The 22,486-nt window shown below is 46.2% G+C and overlaps 2 protein-coding genes across 6 annotated transcripts; one reads left to right on the forward strand and one right to left on the reverse strand.

The window, feature by feature from the left end:
• The first annotated feature begins 12,946 nt into the window (after positions 1 to 12,946).
• LOC109769093 (uncharacterized) lies at positions 12,947 to 16,670 on the forward strand. Of its 5 annotated transcripts, none has more exons than XM_045234528.2 (8): positions 12,947 to 13,215; positions 13,875 to 14,116; positions 15,152 to 15,223; positions 15,345 to 15,412; positions 15,493 to 15,643; positions 15,726 to 15,806; positions 15,943 to 16,032; positions 16,206 to 16,670. In XM_045234528.2, exons 2-8 carry the CDS (start codon positions 13,880 to 13,882, stop codon positions 16,335 to 16,337), a joined length of 831 nt encoding a protein of 276 aa, XP_045090463.1. In that variant the 5' UTR covers positions 12,947 to 13,215; positions 13,875 to 13,879; the 3' UTR covers positions 16,338 to 16,670. The 5 variants fall into 5 exon arrangements, with proteins under 5 accessions (XP_045090463.1, XP_073365893.1, XP_020183420.3 ...); XM_073509792.1 differs by having other exon boundaries at positions 16,189 to 16,471; XM_020327831.4 differs by lacking the exon at positions 12,947 to 13,215 and adding an exon at positions 13,235 to 13,360 and having other exon boundaries at positions 16,189 to 16,670.
• Positions 16,671 to 16,715: 45 nt separating this feature from the next.
• Positions 16,716 to 20,223, reverse strand: LOC109769092 (uncharacterized). Its single transcript, XM_020327826.4, has 7 exons — positions 19,711 to 20,223; positions 19,415 to 19,531; positions 18,443 to 18,577; positions 17,669 to 17,765; positions 17,472 to 17,575; positions 17,250 to 17,301; positions 16,716 to 17,135 (listed from the first exon to the last, which is right to left on the reverse strand). The coding sequence occupies exons 1-7, from the start codon at positions 20,037 to 20,039 to the stop codon at positions 16,938 to 16,940; spliced, it is 1,032 nt and encodes a 343-aa protein (XP_020183415.1). The 5' UTR covers positions 20,040 to 20,223; the 3' UTR covers positions 16,716 to 16,937.
• Between the last annotated feature and the right edge of the window lie 2,263 nt (positions 20,224 to 22,486).

A 22,486-nucleotide genomic window follows, 5' to 3' on the forward strand; every position in this document is an offset into this window, starting at 1 on the left:
CCATCATCAATATGCCAATGTCTTCTTTCCACCATATCCTTGGTATTGAGCCTGTCCATGATTAACATCCAGGCAAACACTTTGATTTTCATTGTGCAAGAGGATTTCCATATCCAGAGAAGAAGAGGGTTAAAAGACATGTTAGAATGCATGAAAGAGTAGAACAGCTTGGGCTTGAATGCATTACATGTCCCCTGCCAGAACCAAGTGTCCTTTTGCTCCACTTCTCTACTACAGGAGACCATAAGATCTTTTACAGTCAAAAACTCCTGATATGCCTGAGCAGATAGAGGTGCCTGTGTTGCAAGGTGTGAAGTTGAGTAAAGACTCAAAACCCGACCACGGCAGAAAATAGAAAGAGAATGAAAAGTCATTCTCTATGCCTCAGTCATAGGTTCTATAAAGTATGGTAGGCTGTGTACCAGACCTATTGTATACCTTAGCATGATTTTGGCAAGGGAATACAATAGTGATCTAGGAGTAGATCACTGGACAGCGGTCAAAATTATCCTTAGAGGACTAAGGAAATATTTCTCGGTTATGGAGGTGATAAAAGAGTTCGTCGTAAAGAGTTACGTCGATGCAAGCTTTTTACACCGATCTAGATGACTCTAAGTCTCGATCTAGATACATATTGAAAGTGGGAGCAATTAGCTAGAGTAGCTCCGTGCAGAGTATTGTAGACATAGAAATTTGCAAAATACATACGGATCTGAATGTTGCAGACCCGTAGACTAAACTTCTCTCACAAGAAAAACATGATCACTCTTTGAGTGTTAATCACATAGCGATGTGAAGTAGATTATTGACTCTAGTAAACCCTTTGAGTATTAGTCATATGAAGATGTGAACTAATCACATAAAGATGTGAACTATTGGTGTAAAATCACATGACGATGTGAACTAGATTATTGACTCTAGTGCAAGTGGGAGACTGAAGGAAATATGCCCTAGAGGCAATAATAAAGTTGTTATTTATATTTCCTTATATCATGATAAAGTTTATTATTCATGCTAGAATTGTATTAACCGGAAACTTAGTACATGTGTGAATACATAGACAAACAAAGTGTCCCTAGTATGCCTCTACTTAACTAGCTCGTTAATCAAAGATGGTTAAGTTTCCTAGCCATAGACATGTGTTGTCATTTGATGAACGGGATCACATCATTAGAGAATGATGTGATGGACAAGACCCATCCGTTAGATTAGCACTATGATCGTTTAGTTTTATTGCTATTGCTTTCTTCATGACTTATACATGTTCCTCAGACTATGAGATTATGCAACTCCTGAATACCGGAGGAACACCTTGTGTGCTATCAAACGTCACAACGTAACTGGGTGATTATAAAGATGTTGTACAGGTGTCTCCGATGGTGTTTGTTGAGTTGGCATAGATCGAGATTAGGATTTGTCACTCCGATTGTTGGAGAGGTATCTCTGGGCCCTCTCGGTAATGCACATCACTATAAGCCTTGCAAGCAATGTGACTAAAGAGTTAGTTATGGGATGATGCATTATGGAACGAGTAAAGCGACTTGCCGGTAACGAGATTGAACTAGGTATTGAGATACCGACGGTCGAATCTCGGGCAAGTAACATACCGATGACAAAAGGAACAACGTATGTTGTTATGCGGTTTGACCGATAAAGATCTTCGTAGAATATGTGGGAGCCAATATGATCATTCAGGTTCCTCTATTGGTTATTGACCGGAGATGAGTCTTGGTCATGTCTACATAGTTCTCGAACCCGTAGGGTCCGCATGCTTAACGTTCGATGACGATCGATATTATGAGTTTATGTTTTTTGATGTATCGAAGGTTGTTCGGAGTCCCGGATGTGATCACGGACATGACGAGGAGTCTCGAAATGGTCGAGACATAAAGATTGATATATTGGATGACTATATTCGGACACCGGATGAGTTCCGGAGGTCACCAGATATATATCGGAGTGCCGGAAGGGTTATCGGAACCACCGGAGAAGTAATGGGCCTTATTGGGCCTAGGGGAGAGAGAGAGGAGCTGCCAAGGGCTGGCCGCGCCCCCCCCCCCATGGGCCTAGTCTGAATTGGACTAGGGGGAGGGGTGGCGCCCCCTCCTTCCTTCTCTTCCCCCCTCCTTCCGTCTTCTCCTAGTAGGACTAGGAAAGGGGGGAGTCCTACTCCTACTAGGAGGAGGATTCCTCCCCCCTTGGCGCGCCTATGAGGGCCGGACGGCCTCCCCCTCCCTCCTTTATATACGTGGGGAGGGGGGCACCCTAGAAGACATCAAAGTTGATCTTAGCCGTGTGCGGTGCCCCCCTCCATAGATTTCCACCTCGGTCATATCGTTGCAGTGCTTAGGCGAAGCCTTACGCCGGTAACTTCATCATCACCGTCACCACGCCGTCGTGCTGACGAAACTCTCCCTCGGCCTCAGCTGGATCAAGAGTACGAGGGACGTCACCGAGCTGAACGTGTGCAGATCGCGGAGGTGTCGTGCGTTCGGTACTTGATCGGTTGGATTGCGAAGATGTTCGACTACATCAACCGTGTTGCTTAACGCTTCCGCTTTCGGTCTACGAGGGTGAAAGAACATGCGGTGCCCCCATGTTTGGTTTTGGTAATTGATGACAATCTTTATGGACTAATGGTTGCCTTGAGTTATATTTGAAGGTTTGTCCATAGGCTTTTCTTGGAGTCCATTTGTTGGTTTCAAGGAGAGTTTGTGATGACCAAGGTGCTATAAAGGAATTATCCAAAGATTGGTCTTGTGAGTGTTGAGCTTATTGCAAGCATGTCTTGAAGAAGAAGTGAGTGTGATCATTCATGTTTACCTTCAAGGCATCATCCAAATGAAGAGAGTTGGAAAGATTCAAGCTTGATCAAGACTAAGTCAAAGAGTGAATCAAGTTGATCAACACACAAAGCGTAGAAGATGTACCGAGAGGGATCACGTGATCGCATGGTAAGGTAAGCATTGTCCTTTATGCTTTGTGTACTAACCCATGGTCTACGTGAGAGTTCTATGTGGGGTTAGGTATGTTTCCATGGGCTAGCGTCAAGAGGAAGATATTATACAACCCATGGAGGACGACATCAAGCGGTGGTCGTCATCAAGTTTGCGGTGTGCAAGTTCAAGCGGAGCATCATGAAGAGATCAAGTGCTTGAAGCTTGCCGTCCATTGTGGTGTCAATGGACTTGTGAAGATGTGCTGAAGAGTGCCTCACCCATAGTGGAGTATGAGGGAGCAATCATCTAGTCTCCATCGACCCAACGCAATCAAGAAAGGTGGTCCATCTTGAGGAGGAGAAGATCGTCATCATCTAGCTCAAGTGGATCATGTGCAAGGCAAAGGTTTGCCCTTGATAGGTTTTCTATTTTACCGGTCTCATGGTGGTAGTTGGGAGACCGGGTTATAGGATCGTTTGTCGTACTATCAAGGGGGGCGCTCGATGAGTAGCTTGATCGTATCATTCGTAGAGAGCTCAAACCATTGCATCCTTGCATCATCTTTGTTGCTAAGAGTGGATCCTTTCTAGAGAAGGAGTTTCTCTCGAAAGAAGTGAGTGGGAGGAAAGTAGAACTTGATGAGGTAATTGTACCTTCTCTCAAATTGGAAAGTAACTCATCACTGAAATCAGTTCTAGTGATGCCTACACCAATTAGTGAGGAAGTTAATGATGATGATCATGAAACTTCAGATCAAGTTACTACCGAACCTCGTAGGTCAACCAGAGTACGATCCGCACCAGAGTGGTACGGTAATCCTGTTCTGGAAGTCATGTTGCTAGACCATGATGAACCTACGAACTATGAGGAAGCGATGATGAGCCCAGATTCCGTGAAATGGCTTGAGGCCATAAAATCTGAGATGGTGTCCATGTATGAGAACAAAGTGTGGACTTTGGTTGACTTGCCCGATGATCGGCAAGCCATTGAAAATAAATGGTTCTTCAAGAGGAAGACGGACGCTGATAGTAGTGTTACTATCTACAAAACTCGACTTGTCGAAAAGGGTTTTTGACAAGTTCAAGATGTTGACTACGATGAGATTTTCTCACTCGTATCGATGCTTAAAGTCTGTCTGAATCATGTTAGCAATTGCCACATTTTATAAAATCTGACAAATGGATATCAAAACTGCATTCCTTAATAGATTTATTAAGAGTTGTATATGATACAACCAGAAGGTCTTGTCAATCCTAAAGGTGCTAACAAAATGTGCAAGCTCCAGCGATCCATCTATGGACTGGTGCAAGCATCTCGGAGTTGGAATATACGCTTTGATGAGTTGATCAAAGCATATAGTTTTATACAGACTTGCGATGAAGCCTGTATTTACAAAAGGTGAGTGGGAGCACTACATCATTTCTGATAAGTATATGTGAATGACATATTGTTGATCGGAAATAATGTAGAATTTTTCTGGAAAGCATAAAGGAGTGTTTGAAAGGAGTTTTTCAAAGAAAGACCTCGGTGAAGCTGCTTACATATTGAGCATCAAGATCTATAGAGATAGATCAAGACGTTTGATAAGATTTTTTCAATGAGTATATACCTTGACAAGATTTTGAAGTAGTTCAAAATGGAACAGTCAAAGAAGGAGTTCTTGCCTGTGTTTTTTTGACCGGAAACTGCAGGGAGACCCCCCCCCCCCACAGCATTTAACTTTTATTCAAAATAGATAATACAATGTACAAAGATTACAAGTGGTAATCAGAACATAAAAAAGAAAGAAGAAAGGGAACTAAGCTACTAGTAAAACAAAAAGAACCTCAAGGGGGTAAGAATGAAATCCACTTTGGCAGGTCCTCCTTGTATCTAGCCTTGACTCTGTGCTGCATGAGTGTAATATCATGGATAAATGCACTTCTCCATTTATTAAAACTCTGCCTCTCATGCCTGAACACTCTTGCATTCCTGATTATCCAAATGTTCCAGCAAGCAACAAAAACAACTTCAGTAAAAAAAGGCTGAGCAAAATCCTGTTTAGCTTGCATAACAATAGCAGACATGTCATCCCCAGGTGACCATGTAATTTGCAGATAGTTCCATATTCTCACACTGAAGTTACATTCAAAGAACAGGTGGTTTCTGGTCTCTCTAGTCCTCAAGGGACAAAGAAGGCAGTTAACCCCATCATCAATATGCCAATGTCTTCTTTCCACCATATCCTTGGTATTGAGCCTGTCCATGATTAACATCCAGGCAAACACTTTGATTTTCATTGTGCAAGAGGATTTCCATATCCAGAGAAGAAGAGGGTTAAAAGACATGTTAGAATGCATGAAAGAGTAGAACAGCTTGGGCTTGAATGCATTACATGTCCCCTGCCAGAACCAAGTGTCCTTTTGCTCCACTTCTCTACTACAGGAGACCATAAGATCTTTTACAGTCAAAAACTCCTGATATGCCTGAGCAGATAGAGGTGCCTGTGTTGCAAGGTGTGAAGTTGAGTAAAGACTCAAAACCCGACCACGGCAGAAAATAGAAAGAGAATGAAAAGTCATTCTCTATGCCTCAGTCATAGGTTCTATAAAGTATGGTAGGCTGTGTACCAGACCTATTGTATACCTTAGCATGATTTTGGCAAGGGAATACAATAGTGATCTAGGAGTAGATCACTGGACAGCGGTCAAAATTATCCTTAGAGGACTAAGGAAATATTTCTCGGTTATGGAGGTGATAAAAGAGTTCGTCGTAAAGAGTTACGTCGATGCAAGCTTTTTACACCGATCTAGATGACTCTAAGTCTCGATCTAGATACATATTGAAAGTGGGAGCAATTAGCTAGAGTAGCTCCGTGCAGAGTATTGTAGACATAGAAATTTGCAAAATACATACGGATCTGAATGTTGCAGACCCGTAGACTAAACTTCTCTCACAAGAAAAACATGATCACTCTTTGAGTGTTAATCACATAGCGATGTGAAGTAGATTATTGACTCTAGTAAACCCTTTGAGTATTAGTCATATGAAGATGTGAACTAATCACATAAAGATGTGAACTATTGGTGTAAAATCACATGACGATGTGAACTAGATTATTGACTCTAGTGCAAGTGGGAGACTGAAGGAAATATGCCCTAGAGGCAATAATAAAGTTGTTATTTATATTTCCTTATATCATGATAAAGTTTATTATTCATGCTAGAATTGTATTAACCGGAAACTTAGTACATGTGTGAATACATAGACAAACAAAGTGTCCCTAGTATGCCTCTACTTAACTAGCTCGTTAATCAAAGATGGTTAAGTTTCCTAGCCATAGACATGTGTTGTCATTTGATGAACGGGATCACATCATTAGAGAATGATGTGATGGACAAGACCCATCCGTTAGATTAGCACTATGATCGTTTAGTTTTATTGCTATTGCTTTCTTCATGACTTATACATGTTCCTCAGACTATGAGATTATGCAACTCCTGAATACCGGAGGAACACCTTGTGTGCTATCAAACGTCACAACGTAACTGGGTGATTATAAAGATGTTGTACAGGTGTCTCCGATGGTGTTTGTTGAGTTGGCATAGATCGAGATTAGGATTTGTCACTCCGATTGTTGGAGAGGTATCTCTGGGCCCTCTCGGTAATGCACATCACTATAAGCCTTGCAAGCAATGTGACTAAAGAGTTAGTTATGGGATGATGCATTATGGAACGAGTAAAGCGACTTGCCGGTAACGAGATTGAACTAGGTATTGAGATACCGACGGTCGAATCTCGGGCAAGTAACATACCGATGACAAAAGGAACAACGTATGTTGTTATGCGGTTTGACCGATAAAGATCTTCGTAGAATATGTGGGAGCCAATATGATCATTCAGGTTCCTCTATTGGTTATTGACCGGAGATGAGTCTTGGTCATGTCTACATAGTTCTCGAACCCGTAGGGTCCGCATGCTTAACGTTCGATGACGATCGATATTATGAGTTTATGTTTTTTGATGTATCGAAGGTTGTTCGGAGTCCCGGATGTGATCACGGACATGACGAGGAGTCTCGAAATGGTCGAGACATAAAGATTGATATATTGGATGACTATATTCGGACACCGGATGAGTTCCGGAGGTCACCAGATATATATCGGAGTGCCGGAAGGGTTATCGGAACCACCGGAGAAGTAATGGGCCTTATTGGGCCTAGGGGAGAGAGAGAGGAGCTGCCAAGGGCTGGCCGCGCCCCCCCCCCCATGGGCCTAGTCTGAATTGGACTAGGGGGAGGGGTGGCGCCCCCTCCTTCCTTCTCTTCCCCCCTCCTTCCGTCTTCTCCTAGTAGGACTAGGAAAGGGGGGAGTCCTACTCCTACTAGGAGGAGGATTCCTCCCCCCTTGGCGCGCCTATGAGGGCCGGACGGCCTCCCCCTCCCTCCTTTATATACGTGGGGAGGGGGGCACCCTAGAAGACATCAAAGTTGATCTTAGCCGTGTGCGGTGCCCCCCTCCATAGATTTCCACCTCGGTCATATCGTTGCAGTGCTTAGGCGAAGCCTTACGCCGGTAACTTCATCATCACCGTCACCACGCCGTCGTGCTGACGAAACTCTCCCTCGGCCTCAGCTGGATCAAGAGTACGAGGGACGTCACCGAGCTGAACGTGTGCAGATCGCGGAGGTGTCGTGCGTTCGGTACTTGATCGGTTGGATTGCGAAGATGTTCGACTACATCAACCGTGTTGCTTAACGCTTCCGCTTTCGGTCTACGAGGGTGAAAGAACATGCGGTGCCCCCATGTTTGGTTTTGGTAATTGATGACAATCTTTATGGACTAATGGTTGCCTTGAGTTATATTTGAAGGTTTGTCCATAGGCTTTTCTTGGAGTCCATTTGTTGGTTTCAAGGAGAGTTTGTGATGACCAAGGTGCTATAAAGGAATTATCCAAAGATTGGTCTTGTGAGTGTTGAGCTTATTGCAAGCATGTCTTGAAGAAGAAGTGAGTGTGATCATTCATGTTTACCTTCAAGGCATCATCCAAATGAAGAGAGTTGGAAAGATTCAAGCTTGATCAAGACTAAGTCAAAGAGTGAATCAAGTTGATCAACACACAAAGCGTAGAAGATGTACCGAGAGGGATCACGTGATCGCATGGTAAGGTAAGCATTGTCCTTTATGCTTTGTGTACTAACCCATGGTCTACGTGAGAGTTCTATGTGGGGTTAGGTATGTTTCCATGGGCTAGCGTCAAGAGGAAGATATTATACAACCCATGGAGGACGACATCAAGCGGTGGTCGTCATCAAGTTTGCGGTGTGCAAGTTCAAGCGGAGCATCATGAAGAGATCAAGTGCTTGAAGCTTGCCGTCCATTGTGGTGTCAATGGACTTGTGAAGATGTGCTGAAGAGTGCCTCACCCATAGTGGAGTATGAGGGAGCAATCATCTAGTCTCCATCGACCCAACGCAATCAAGAAAGGTGGTCCATCTTGAGGAGGAGAAGATCGTCATCATCTAGCTCAAGTGGATCATGTGCAAGGCAAAGGTTTGCCCTTGATAGGTTTTCTATTTTACCGGTCTCATGGTGGTAGTTGGGAGACCGGGTTATAGGATCGTTTGTCGTACTATCAAGGGGGGCGCTCGATGAGTAGCTTGATCGTATCATTCGTAGAGAGCTCAAACCATTGCATCCTTGCATCATATTTCTTGGTTCTTGTTTGATTCTCTTTGTGAATCTTAGAGCTCTTGGTCATCTTGATGACAAGCTCGAGTTCATCGAAAATGGAGTTCACATGCTTCTTCTATGATGTTTTCGATGTTGGAGGTTCTGCCGGTTCTTCTCTGTTGGAGGTTTCACTCCTCTTTTTGTTAGGCATACCTCCCCTGCCTCTTCTTTCGCTGTTTTGATGCTACTCGTCTTCCTCTATCCAACAAGCTTGAGTTTGCTCAATTCGGAGCTCATTTGCAGAAGTTATGGCAGTTCTGGTCTTCCTTGGAGTGTACTTGTTTTCGTGGACTTGGCATAAGGTTGGCGCCAGCGGTAGTACCGCTGGACCGGAGCGGCAGTACCGTGTATCGCCACAAGCGGTAGTACCGCCGTCCCACAGCGGTAATACCGGCTATGGCCATAAGCCGTAGTACGGCTCTGGTTCCGCGCTGGTACCGCCTCGACTCGAGACGTGGTTTTCTCGTGTCGGGTTCAGCGGCAGTAGTAGCAGCAGTAGGAGCGGTAGTACCGCTCGTGTGCGGTAGTACCGCGGCTACCACCGCCCCTAGTACCGCTGGGCCAAGCGGCAGTACCGCTGCGGCCAACGATAGTACCGCTGGCTCCAGCGGTAGTGCCGCTCATTCGGCTCTGCCTCGCCCTCTGTTTTGCTCCGCTCTCTATGTTCTACCGCCCGGGCGGTAGTATCGCTCCCCTAAGCGGTAGTACCGCTCGTGCGCGGACTGAGCACATAACGGTTGGATTCGGGAGCTCCTATAAAAGGGGGTCTTCTTCCCCATTCAACCTTATCCTTTGAGCTCGTGTTCTTCCCCCACTGTTGACCTTCTTCGAGCTTGCTAACTCTCAATCCCTCCATGGATTCTTGCTAGTTTTTGAGGGAAAAGAGAGAGGAGATCTAGATCCACATTTTCACCAATCACTTTCTCCTCTATGTGAGGGGAACCCATTGGATCTAGATCTTGGAGTTCTTGGTGTTCTCCTTCTTGTTCTTCCTCTCATTTTCCTCCCTAGCATTAGTTGCTTCGGTGGGATTTGAGAGAGAAGGACTCGGGCACTCCGTGTGCCCTTGCCATTGCATTTGGTGCATCGGTTTGAGTTCTCCACAGTGATACGTGGAAGTTACAAGTTGAGAAGCTTATTACTCTTGGGTGCTTGGTACCTTGAGCTTGTTCCTCTTGGGTGCTTGGGCGCCCTAGACGGTTGAGGTCACCTTGGAGCCATATTCCATTGTGGTGAAGCTTCGTGGTGTCGTTGGGGAGATAGCCCCAACCTTTGTGGTGTTCGGAGCTCAATCATTGTGGTGTAAAGCTCCGAGCAAGCGTCGGGGTCTCCAATTAGGTTGTGGAGATCGCCCCGAGCAATTTTACGGGTAGCGGTGACCGCCCCCAAGGGTTGCCAAAGTGTACGGGTTCGGTGACCGCCCCCAAGGGTTGCCATTTGTACGGGTTCGGTGACCGCCCTCATGGGTCCCTTAGTGGAATCACGGCATCTTGCATTGTGCGAGGGCGTGAGGAGATTATGGTGGCCCTAGTGGCTTCTTGGGGAGCATTGTGCCTCCACGCTGCTCCAAACGGAGATTAGCATCCGCAAGGGTGTGAACTTCGGGATACATCGTCGTCTCCGCGTGCCTCGGTTATCTCTTACCCGAGCTCTTTACTTATGCACTTTACTTTGTGATAGCCATATTGTTTCTTGTCATATACCTTGCTATCACTTAGTTGTCTATCTTGCTTAGCACAAGTTGTTGGTGCACATAGGTGAGCCTAGTTGTTGTAGGTTTTGTGCATGACAAATTAACCGCTAGGTTTATTCCGCATTTGTTCAAGCCTAAACCGTAATTATTTTAAAGCGCCTATTCACCCCCCCCCCCTCTAGGCGACATCCTCGATCTTTCAGAGGGTACGTGGACACACTCTCCCGCTCGTTGCTATGCATCACCTAGATGGATCTTGCGTGTGCGTAGAATTTTTTTGAAATTACTGCGTTCCCCAACAGGGACAACGGCGGCTGGGATGATGCAGGGGCTCCTTGATTTCTACAAAAACAAAATATAAACAAAAACATTATGAAAACCATATGTCTAAAACAAAAACAAAATTTGTAAAACCTAATTCTAATCATCGACTTGGGCATTTTCATATTTTATTTTATACCTATAATACTTAAAGATAATGGGTTCAAAAGACCGACATCAAACAAATAAAAAAATCTATTGTATTGAAAAGACCTACATTTTACTGAATTTTTTCTAATTTTCTGTTCTATTCTACATTTACTAATTTTCTATTCTATTCAAAAGAAGAAAAATTACTAAAATTTTCCTATTCTATTCAAATGACCTACATTTATTGTTTTTTTTCTATTCTATTCAAAAAACCTGCATTTACTAAAAAAATCTCATATAGCATTCTAATACATTTCTGTACCTAAAAATTTCTATTACTAAATTATTTTACTAAAAATTTCTATACCTAAATTTTTATACAGAGAGAGGTGGGAGGAGGAGGAGGAGGAGGGAGGATTGAGCAAGAGGGCATCAGGCGGCGGGGGGAGGGAGGAGAGAGGAGGGCAGTGGGAGGAGGGAGGAGGGAGCAAGGCGGTCGGGGGAGGTGGAAGGAGGACATCGGGCAGCGGCGGGAGCAGGGAGGAGAGAGAAGGGCCACCGGAGGGAGAGGAGGGTGGCGAGAGGAGGAGGGAGGCAGATACCTAGCCTCCGCCGGAGGGAGGAGAGAGGAGTGACGGTGGGCGACGGCGGCGACGACCCGCGGTGGCAGAGAAAGCGAGTGAGAGAGTGTGAGGGGGAGAGTGAGGACGCGGGGTGGATAAGGTGCCCATAGTAGTAGCGCTGGTTGGTAAACACCGCTACTGCTAAGCTACATAGCAGTAGCGCATTTAGGTAGCCCAACGCTACTGCTAAGTTGGGCCCAATAGCAGTAGCGCTTTTTAGAGGACCCGCGCTACTGCTAAGGCTAAGCATGTAAAAAAACATCAAAAAAACATTGATTATCAATGATCTTTTTGTGTAGAATCTAAATTGTCAGTATGAATCTTCACCGGTTTAGAAACCGGTGAAGATTCATATTGCCACAGATCCTACATATAGAGTACAATGAAGACCAAGTGGTTGTGATAGTTTGAGAAGCACCATATTTAAGGTGGTAAACACCCTGTTCGCGGAGCGAGGTGGGACTAAACTTGGGTCCTAGGAGGGGACTAAATTTAGTAGTAGCGTGGGTTGTCAAAACGAGCGCTACTGCTAAGCTACTGCTGTATTTTGGGCCGCGCTACTACAATAGCTAGCGTGGGTGGGCTCATCAACGCTTGTTATTTTCCAGCGCTACTACTGATGTTCTACTTATTGTATATGTTTCATGGGAGCAAAAGCATATACAAGCTTACTTTCTTTACCGAGGGAGTACTAATGCTAATGCTAATGCTAATGATGTCGTGTGATCTGAGGTTGTAACCTTTAGAGTAAGTAAACGCAGTCTTAATACTGAAACCAAGTGAAAGCACGAGAATTTGCTGGGAAATGAAGGGTGGTCGTACTGGTGGCGGGAAACGTGTGCAGGCCGTTAGTTAACCTGCTGCCTGGCTACGTCCTAGGTAAGGGGGTTAGTGGTGGGCCACCTACACTACTACAGGCAGGGGATCCATCCGCGATCCCCTCCGTTCTTCGAGTAGAGAGAATCTTTCTTCCAAGCTAATTAACTGATGGGATGGATGGCACGATTAGCAGGCCATCAGACGGACCACTGGTGTGTGTTCATGTAGCTGCACAGGAAACAAACTTGTTGTGACTTGCGATCTCTGGTCAACAGGTGTCGTCAGTAAAAAGAAAATTCAGTACAACAGTTCACAATTGACAGGACCAGGCACTGCCATTGCTTGCTGTGAAATGAAATCACCATGGCCAGAGGGCAGTACTAAGACGTACTAGGTGCAACTGTATTTAAACTCATGAGTAACACACACTCTGAAGATCCGAAGAAACCTTGGCAGTAATGTCATGAGTTTACTCCTCCATTCTTACTTAGACTGCTCTGGTTTGTTCTCAACTCCAATACAAAAGGGTTGAAAACAATAATAAGAGAGAGAGAGAGAGAGAGAGAGAGAGAGAGAGAGAGAGAAAGAAAGGAGAGTCCTGAAAGCAGGGTGGAAAGCTTTTGGAAAGTGACAAGAAATAGTAGTTGTATTACAAAAGAGCAGGAGTATCAGTGAAGTTGTTGTGAGCGGTGAGGTGATACACTGACAGATGCATACTACTTATTCCCCTCTCTTCCTCCTCCTTGCCCTGCTTGGCGTTGCCTCTCTTCTAATTTAAATCCCAGGAGAAGGAAGGAAGGAAGGAAGGAAGGAAGGAGAAGACAGGGGTTGTATTTCTCCATTGGGGCGTTTCCCTTGGCTTGGCCTCCATTGTTTTCTTACATCCCCCTCCACTCCATCTCTTGCTTCCCAAACCTTAACCCCTCCCCCTCCCTTGCCTTAGCCATTAACCACGCCCCAAATCCAACCTTCAAAGCTTTCCTCCTCCTGCCGTCTTGGTGATAACTAACCTCCGCAAGGTAAACATTTCTTCCACTGATCATTTTCGTTGGGTTCTGCTGCTCATTTCTGATATAACCCATATTCAGTCAGACCACTGAAACCTCAGAGGCCTCTTCATCCATTCAGTTTATCTCTTCTTGATTTCTCCCTTCTCTTCTCTAGGTGAGTGAGTTTTCTTGGGTTTGGCTCTCGATTCATTGTCTCTCGTCTCCCCTTGCTCGGTGGTGTATTCTTTTCTGCTCCAAAGAATAATACTAATATTGAAGCTGTCTACAGCGCTTTTGATGCGATGAATGTTTTATGCGTATGCACGCGACACGACACTCGCCTTCCCTTGCGTTTACCGTCCAAAAGTTCAGACAATTTTGGCCTCTTCTTGGCCTCGATGCCGATGCTACCTGCCACTGATTCCAGCTGCTTCCAATTAACAGAAGAAAAAAAATGGCTTTATCAAACTCCCAGTTTCTTGCGGTTATCAATTTCTTTAAACACGCTCGATGATGCCAGCGGTTGGCGCCGGCGCCGGGGCTTCCTGACAGAATAAATACCAGAAGCGGCAGTTGCATATTCGCGTTGCATTCCCTTGCCCTGCAAGCCTGCAACTGCGTGCCCGAGAGAGACAGAGTGTACAGGCCGCCATGGATGATTATACCTGCCTCTGCGTGCGTGCTTGCAGGGCCGATGGGTGAACACCTCGCGCTGCTGGTGGACCGCCTGCTCACGGAGTCCACGCTGGAGGCGGCCGTCGGGAGCAGGAAGCAGCCGGACGCGGAGGACACGCCGGCGGCGATCGTCTACTGCTGTGACATCGCCGCCGCTGGCGGCGACCCGAGCAAGATGGTGGAGTGCAGGATCTGCCAGGAGGAGGACTGGGACGCCGGCATGGAAGCCCCCTGCGCCTGCCGCGGCAGCCTCAAGGTAATTAAGCACAACAATGTTCAGAACGCCTGATTATTAAAAAAAATCCCCCCTTTTGGTGGAATTTTGCAGTAATTTAACTTCTTTGGCAAACAAAAAAAGAAGGATTCAGAAAAACTGCACAAGGTTTCTGATATGGAATAGCAAATTTGGTCTGTTTTTAGTACGAGATGGAGTAGCTAATTGGTGTTTCTGATCTTAATTTTGGGTGCCTAGTTTGGTTTCCAGTAGTACTATGCTAGTGGAGTGTAGGTTTGACTTGCCATGAGGAAAATTTTGTTATATTTGGTTGGGGTTAGATGCAGTAGGTTGTGTTTAATTAAAGTATCAGGAAAGCTCAGTGACAGATTTGATGATGAAATCAACCTTGTTTGCCTCAATGTACAGTAGCTTGCAAGGCAATGCCTAATGTTGGCCTTCCTCTTTGGATTGTGACATAAATAGACATGTAGTGCTGAAAAGTAGAAGTGAGTGTGGTTTTGACTTGCCATGAAGAAAGTGTTGATATTTGTTATGGTTGGGGTTAGATGCAGTAGGTTCTATTAGTTAAGTTAAGTAGTACTATGTGAAAAAGGGTCAGCAATTTCAGGATGAAATCCACTATGTTTGCCTAGATTGTACTAGCTTGGAAGGTAGTAATGCCTAATGTTAGCCTTCCTTTTTGGACTGTGACATGTATATATAGTGTGCAACACAAAAAAAAATGTAACTTTTTTGTAAATAATAATGCAAAACAAAAGGTAGGCGTTTTGTATTCCCGAAGTTGGAAGCAAGCGAGAGAGCTAAGCTCATCATCACACAATGCGTGAGACAACTACCTACACTATGTTCCACGCAGGGTCAAATGTAGGAGAGACTTTTAAGAAACATTCTGGCCTTTAGTCCTTTTTGTCGATGATTCCTCTCGTGTCAAATGATCCATTTATCATCATGATAGAGATATGCTTGGAATCGACTAAGAAGACGCGGTATTTCGGTCGATTACACCGGTGGATTAAATAAAACTAAACTATTATTACTTCTCCCTTCCTGCAGTACGCCCACCGAAAATGTATCCAGCGTTGGTGCAACGAGAAGGGCGACACCGTCTGTGAAATATGCTTGCAGGTAAAAACAAAAAACAAAATTGCCTATCTACCTGATCGATGTACTGCTATTTTTGTTTTGTTGGTTGAAAAAACAGGCAAACATGTGTAGCCTTAGTCTTATGAGCTCTCTGTTTCTACAGCAATTCAGGCCAGGTTACACTGCCCCACAGCAGCTGTTCCACTATGGAAGCATACCAATGAACTTCAGGCAGGCAGTCATTTTGCAAGCTTTTTCCTGATGCAAAACCATGGGGATTTCTCTTTGTAAAACGTCTCTCGTGTCCACAGGGGGAACTGGGAGGTTGCGCGGCACGATCTCCACGACTCGCAGGTCATAACAATGGTGCCCTCGGAGCGCGACTTCATGGACGAGTACGACGACTACTTTCCAGTCAGGACGAGGAGCAGCGCCCTGTGCTGCCGGACAGTCGCCATCATTGTGAGTTCGTCAGAATAGGCTGTGTTTGGATCAATGAAGGGCTTTCTAATTAACAGCTAGCTATGCCATTGTGATCCAACAGTTCTTGGCCCTCCTGGTTCTCCGGCACACTCTTCCTCTCATGGTCGGAGGCGACGGGGAGTACTCGTTTGCTCTGTTTTTGGTAAGATATGTGAGCAACATTGCCTTGATCAGATCACACAGCACCAGCATTTTCTTCAGTGAATTTGATCTTGTTCTTGCATTCAATCAATCCTCTGATCTTGTTCTGCATTTTTATGGGGAATGAAAAAAAACAGCTCCTTGTGCTGAGGACCGCCGGAATTCTGTTTCCGATCTTGGTGATGGTGAGAGCAATGGCAACCTTCCATCGTCGTCGTCGCCAACAGGTAGTTCCATCGCTGATGATCAGCCATTGTTGGGTTTGGAACCTGGTTAGGCGTAGTGATCCTGATAACAGTTGGCAGCAGAACACTGATACCAGTTTCACTTACACTGTAGAGTTCTGCGTATACTATTTTCTGATGCGTAACTCTGGGGTCTAGATCACTTGATGCTGCAGGGAAACCAGGGAACTTACATGTTCTTCTCGGACACCGAGGACGAGGACGATGACGACGAGGAGGAAGAAGAGGATGCCGGCGCCGATCCTGCGCTGCCTCGCTACCAACCACGCCTTGTCCCCGTCTACTGACACCATACAAGTCGGCGCGGCGTCAGTGTGGTTAACAGAAGCAAAGATCCCAAGAAACAGGGGAAAAGATACTGATGTAGTAGGATAGTCTGAAGCCACTCGCTTCTGTGTGCACAAGAAATAGAAGAATGCAGTGGCTCTGTACATACCACAAGACTGACCCAGACGATGTAAATTGTGAGCTTCTCAGGCTCTCCCATGTTCAAGAGATTACCTAAAATTACTTGCAAATGGAAGCAAGTGCAAGCCGGTATCTTAACCTGTGATCCTGCATCTGTTGTTTCCAGTAGGGTATTTAACATGATTGATCTACAGTTATTTGATTTGTCTTTACTGGCAAAGTGCATGGACTGTTGATCAGTTTTCTGAGCATACAAATTTCTGTACATCTGATTGCAACATTTGCTTGATAAGCTTTCAAAGTTCACACAGTACAGTAATGCGGTATACCCAGCCATAACAAAGCACCACACTAGCGAATAACGTATCCGACGAGGTAAATTATCATCCATAGAAGAGCAGCTGTCCTGGGGTACATTGTTACTCACAGGTCTGATAAGTTAGGGGCAGAGAGGGGGGGTGGATACATATACATATATTTCATGTATGCAGGAAAGCAACGGTGGCAATGCAAACACCATCGACGTTTGGGTAAGCTTGGACATGGTCGAGGTACTTGAACACCACAACATCGCTTGCCAACGCTCCTTCAGAGAGCGTGGTGCCCAACTTTCTCTGGTTGAAGTTCTCCACCTCCTGCACTAGCTCATCCTTGGTCCTGCTGCAGGATGTGATGACCTACACATATGCACAGGTATCAGAGGATAATCCATTGATTTTCGCTTAGTCATCTTTCTCAAATGTTAATTTTACTGTGAATGTACTGCTAACAAATGCAATGGAAGTACTGACCAGTATGCCACCAGGGGAAACCAAGCTGGCCACTGACTGCCAATACATCATTCTGAAATGCAGTAACGGAAACAAATTAATACATGGAAGCAATCAAGTGATCCCATCCGTTTGTCAAAACAAAGTCAGGCAATTCAAAGTGTTAAACCACAGCTATGTAGATTTATGATAATATCACTCATATGGATTAAGGTACATCTGAACATCAAAACATGCATTTACCTCTTTACAGGTCCATCAGGGTGGAGCCCAATTGCATCCAGAGTTCCTTCATCCATCACAAGTTCAAATCTCCTTTCCAACTTTGACTCCAGAACATCATCAACCTGCAAACATAAAAAGGTTCATCAATCTGAAAAGGTTCTTTCTTCATCTTTCAAGTACGGGGACACTATGTTCAACATCACACATACACTCACCAGGAAATTAATGTGCTCAAATCCATCACGAATTGCGAGGTTTCGAGCAAGCTCAATTGCGGCTTCACTATAGTCAATACCAGTTAGATCAGAAAACCTGTATATTTACATGACACATCAGTACTGCCAAGAGGTGTTAACAATGAGACAGGCTAAATGCATAAAGGAATTTCTCTTATGTACGAAAACCTACTAACGCCATAGAGGCGCCTTTCGAAAGGAACGGGAGACTGCCAGTGCCAGCATAATCTTCCTCAAAGGACTATTTCAAGGTATATTATATGCTGTTTTAAAAGACAGCTCCATTATGATAATTGAGAATCATATGATACTCCATATCTTTTAACATGTCATGCATAGACAAGATAAATAAATAGGGACCACCTACCATCAACTTGCCACTAATTGCGACAATCACATATGACACATAGGCATCCAAATCTCAGTATTCTCATAAAAACATGGGAAGAAATAAAATTTAACCGCAACCATCTAATCCATAAAATGCCGTGGGATGTCTCACAAACATGTGGATCCTGGGGCCACCAATCAGTAAGACATACAGAGCCATTTTGTGTAATCTTCCTAAAATCGTATGCTTTATTTATCTAGGGCATAAAAGTCCAGGACCAAAAAGATAATCGATCTAGTAAACATTATGAAAAGCAATTCATCGCCAGAGTATTGAAGTTGACAACAGTAATATTCATGTCAAGATTAGGTTTGGGAAATGGAAACCAACAAATTAGTCAGTGCCCTGTTTCCACAGCATACCCTTGTTTTGCAAGCTGCTGTAAGAGTCGTCCGCTCCCGGTTCCTATGTCAAGTACGCTGCAGCCGGGCAAATCCTTGCTGGAGCATAAGTTTTTCGTCCAGCCTACAAGGACATCCATGGCCTCGGTGCCAAACCTGCAACAGACAGTCATTTCACTCTGAAATCTTCAAGCAAGAGAAACTCTACAGAATCGCCGACTATAGATAGCTGCAAGAAACAGCTCGTCTGTCCAAAACAGTGAACAGGTAGAGAAAAAGGACCACGCTATGAGTTGTGATATTCAATTGGACAATGGGCAGTGTACACAAGCTTGTATCAGCCAAACTACGATAGAAAACAATACTTGCCCATATTTGCTGATATCAGACCTCGTTGCTTTATTCTCAAATATTTTCCCACAAGAAAGGCAAGTCTGGGAAAGGCGAGAAACAGCTGGCTGTCCAAAATAGTTATCAGACAGAGGAAAAGGATAACACGATCAGTTGTGATTTTCATTTAGCCAACGGGCAGCATACACCAGCTTATACCAGCCAAACTCCAATAGATAACCATAGTAGCCCATAATTCCTGATACCAGATCTCATTGCTCCGGTTCAAATATATTTTTCCCACGAGAAAGGCAAGTCTAAGCGGCATGTGTCGCGTTTGCTTTGCATTTATTAAGAGGCAGCAGAGTACCTTGATTGCTCTCCTACTGCTCTTGCCATGATGCTAGCAAATCTAAAAACCTAAATGCTCATGATTCCATCAATTAAGATTCAATATCAGGTTGATTGCGCTCCTTGCTGGTATTGTCATGATACTAACTAAGCTACAATCTAAATGCTCATGATTCCATTTATTAAGATTCGACATCCGGTCGTGCGGAAAATATGTTGCTCTAACTAAATCTTAGCGCATTTAGACAAGTTCAGCGCGGCAGCTTAGAGCCTTCTCCCTATGCTCGCAAAAGCAGTAAGTAGAAATCTTACCAGTCATCCGCGTGGCTGCGTTCATGGTAATTAGCCAGGTCTTCGGCGTACGCACCGTCCTGGTAATTGTGCAGGCCCAGCATCGGCGGCACGACGTCGGGCACATCCTTGTCAAAGCTGCTCAAGATCAGGAACAGTCAATTTCGATCCACTCAGCAGACAGACTAAAAAATTGTGTAGTTCCGGAGGGGGCGGAATGCAATTGTGCGGGGAGATCGATCGATGGATCGGTGGACTCCCCAAATCACACAGACGGAAGGGAACCAGATCGCGGCGGATCGGCGGGCTGGCCTGACCTGAAGTCGGAGGAGTGGTGGGCGCTGAGGGAGGAGGAGCAGGCGGAGGGCGCGGCGGCGGAGGCCGCGGAGGAGGAGGCCGAGGAGGGGCAGGAGGCGAGGAGCACCTCGGCGGTGTCGGCGTAGCGCTGCTCGTCGTCGAGGGTGCTGCCGTAGTCGCTCTTGATGGACCAGGAGTCGGCCGCCACGGAGCGGTCGTCGTCCGACGCCATCTCGCCGGGCGGGCCTCCCCCCGCGGCCGCGGCGGGGGGCCCGCCCCAGACCCCGGTCCCGAGCATCCGCGTCGGGAACATCTCCGGGTCCTCCGGCGGCCACCGTATCCCCGCCATGCCCGCGCGCCCGCCCGCTCGCCGGAGATGGACGCCGGAGCGCACGAACGAACCCTAGCTCGCCGGTGCGGTGCGGTGCGTGTCGGTCGGGGTGTAGGGAGGGAGGGGTCGCGTGCGTGCGTGCGTCTGGGTCCGGGACGGAGGGAGGGGGAGGGAGAGGGAGAGGGCTGGCCCGCGTGTCGGTGTGGGAGCTGGGCGGAATGGGGCGCGTGGTGGCGGGGGCGGGGAGGCTGGGGGTGGGTCGATGACGGGCGGGCCCGGCGGTGTGGTGGGCCATGTGGCAGTGACGCTTTGGGTGGGATCGATGAGGTGGAGGCTGGTGTCCTTTGCGGGAGACGTACGGGAGTTGAATGGAGTGGGGAATGCCGTTGGTCGTTGGGAAATGGACTGGGCTTTTGGCATGGGTAATGTGATCGCCCATAAGTACTACTAGTATAGATTCTCAAAAGATAAAAACTTGTACTACTATATGAAAAATCCAGATAGCCCTCGAAAAATATATGAAAAATCCTAATGTTTCTATAAAAAAATCGAAAAATCCTGATTCTAAAAAAAAACTATATGGAGAACCCTGAAAAAAAACTATATGAAAAAACATCCCTCAAAAAATTACGAAAATGTTACACCGACTCGAAACATCGTACACCAGCCCAGCCTAAAATGGCTTTTGAGGGGTACCCTAATACTTCTTGGCCCCTCAAACTTTGCCCCAAGCTCTAGCTCTCGGTTCTCAAATTTCACTGATAGGTAAGGCCCACTCATTAGTGTGCGAGATCATGTTTATTTATTTATTTTTCCTTTGTGTTCTCTGAGTCACTCGCAATGCACGGGGTATCGAGGAGGCGACTCTCCTCCTCGTGGTGGGTGGAGGTGCATGAGTTCTGCATGAAGGGGCGACGACACACATGGAGTGGTTGTGGGAGGGGGTAATGCGCCCCGGGAGATCTAGACGGCGATGGTGCCACGGGGGGAGGGGGCAACAAGCAAGGATGTTGCGGGAGGGGAGAATGCGCCACGAGGGAGCATGCTGGTTATGCAAAGGTCACATCACTTGTAGCCGGATATGCATTCTTGACAATATTATTTTTTGTAGCCTTCTAGTGTGTGTAGTGTGTTCTTGAAGTTGGAGAAGAAAAACTTCACCGTCATGCATTGTTGGTTGCAGTTGAATGAACCTATTGTTAAGACCGTTGCCCGTGGCACCAAGGAAGAAACCGGTGATCCAACCGACCCAACAAAAGAACCTCCCGAGAAGGTTAAAATAGGGTTTCGGGGAAAGAAGTGGGAGGAGGAGAGGGTGAAGCGAGATGGTGAGGCGGCCAGGATGACGGAGAAGTTCGAAGACATCTTGGAGAAGGACGTCAAGGAGGCATGCAACGCAGAGAAGTTTAACATGTTGATGGCAGCGACCGAGAAGAAACTCAAGATCAAAGAGGAGAAGACCATGCTCGAAGAGAAAAAGGCCATGCTCGAGGAGAAGAAGATGTCGCAGCCGCTTTGGAGGACGCGAAGATACTCCTTGAAGATGGAGGATTGAGATGAGGACGCAAGGATGACCGTGCAAGTGGTCTGTTTCAAGATGTTGCAGTGGTCTGTTTCAAGATGTTGCAGCGGCATGTGGGTGAGTTTGAGAGGGCGGACACGGCTGAGAAGGGCGCAGAGTCGGCCGAGACGACGACAGATTGAGTGTGGAGGCTCGGATTGCCAGTCCTATAGGGCACAAAATCCAATGCACGAACTAGCGGGCTAATATTCTTCTTTTATCGGGCATGTAAAAATTAAGCATACTTGCCTCTTTGGTTGTGATCGGATGATGAAGTGATCCGGCGCTGCTGTGAGCTTTGGCGCATGCTTTCTGATCGGACGGATTTGAATTTCAAAATTACTTTACTGGCAGAGAATATGCGGATAGCTTTGGATGACAGATTTCCGCATCCATGTCCGCGGACTGATTCTCCACTGTCCGCGAGCGGATATGGTGGCCGATTTGCGCTCAAGATGTCATTAAAAGTTTAAGGTGGGGTGGGCTCTCCCATTTTCGAGGACCCCAGAGATGAATCCTAGCACCATTTGGCGAAGGTATGGATGGTGTAGTTCACAAAAGATTCGATGATGTTGAGATGGTCACTCTAATACTTCTTGGCCCATCAAACTTTCCCCCAAAGCTCTAGCTCTCGGTTCTCAAATTTCACTGACACGTAGGGCGCACTCATCAGTGGTCATGTTGTTTTTTCCTTTGTATTCCCTGAGTCCCTTGCAGTGCGCGGATAGGGAACCAGGGAGGCGACTATCCTCCCCGAGCTCATGGAGGAAGTACTCCTCCTCGGGGTGGGTGGAGGTGCGGGAGTTCTGCCTGAAGGGGCGACGACACAAGTGGAGCGGATGTGGGAGGGGGTGATGTGTCCTAAGAGATCTAGACGGCGATGGTGTTGCCGCCTGGGGAGGGG

This window comes from Aegilops tauschii, chromosome 3 (genome assembly GCF_002575655.3).
Source record: "Aegilops tauschii subsp. strangulata cultivar AL8/78 chromosome 3, Aet v6.0, whole genome shotgun sequence".
Lineage (NCBI taxonomy): Eukaryota > Viridiplantae > Streptophyta > Magnoliopsida > Poales > Poaceae > Aegilops > Aegilops tauschii.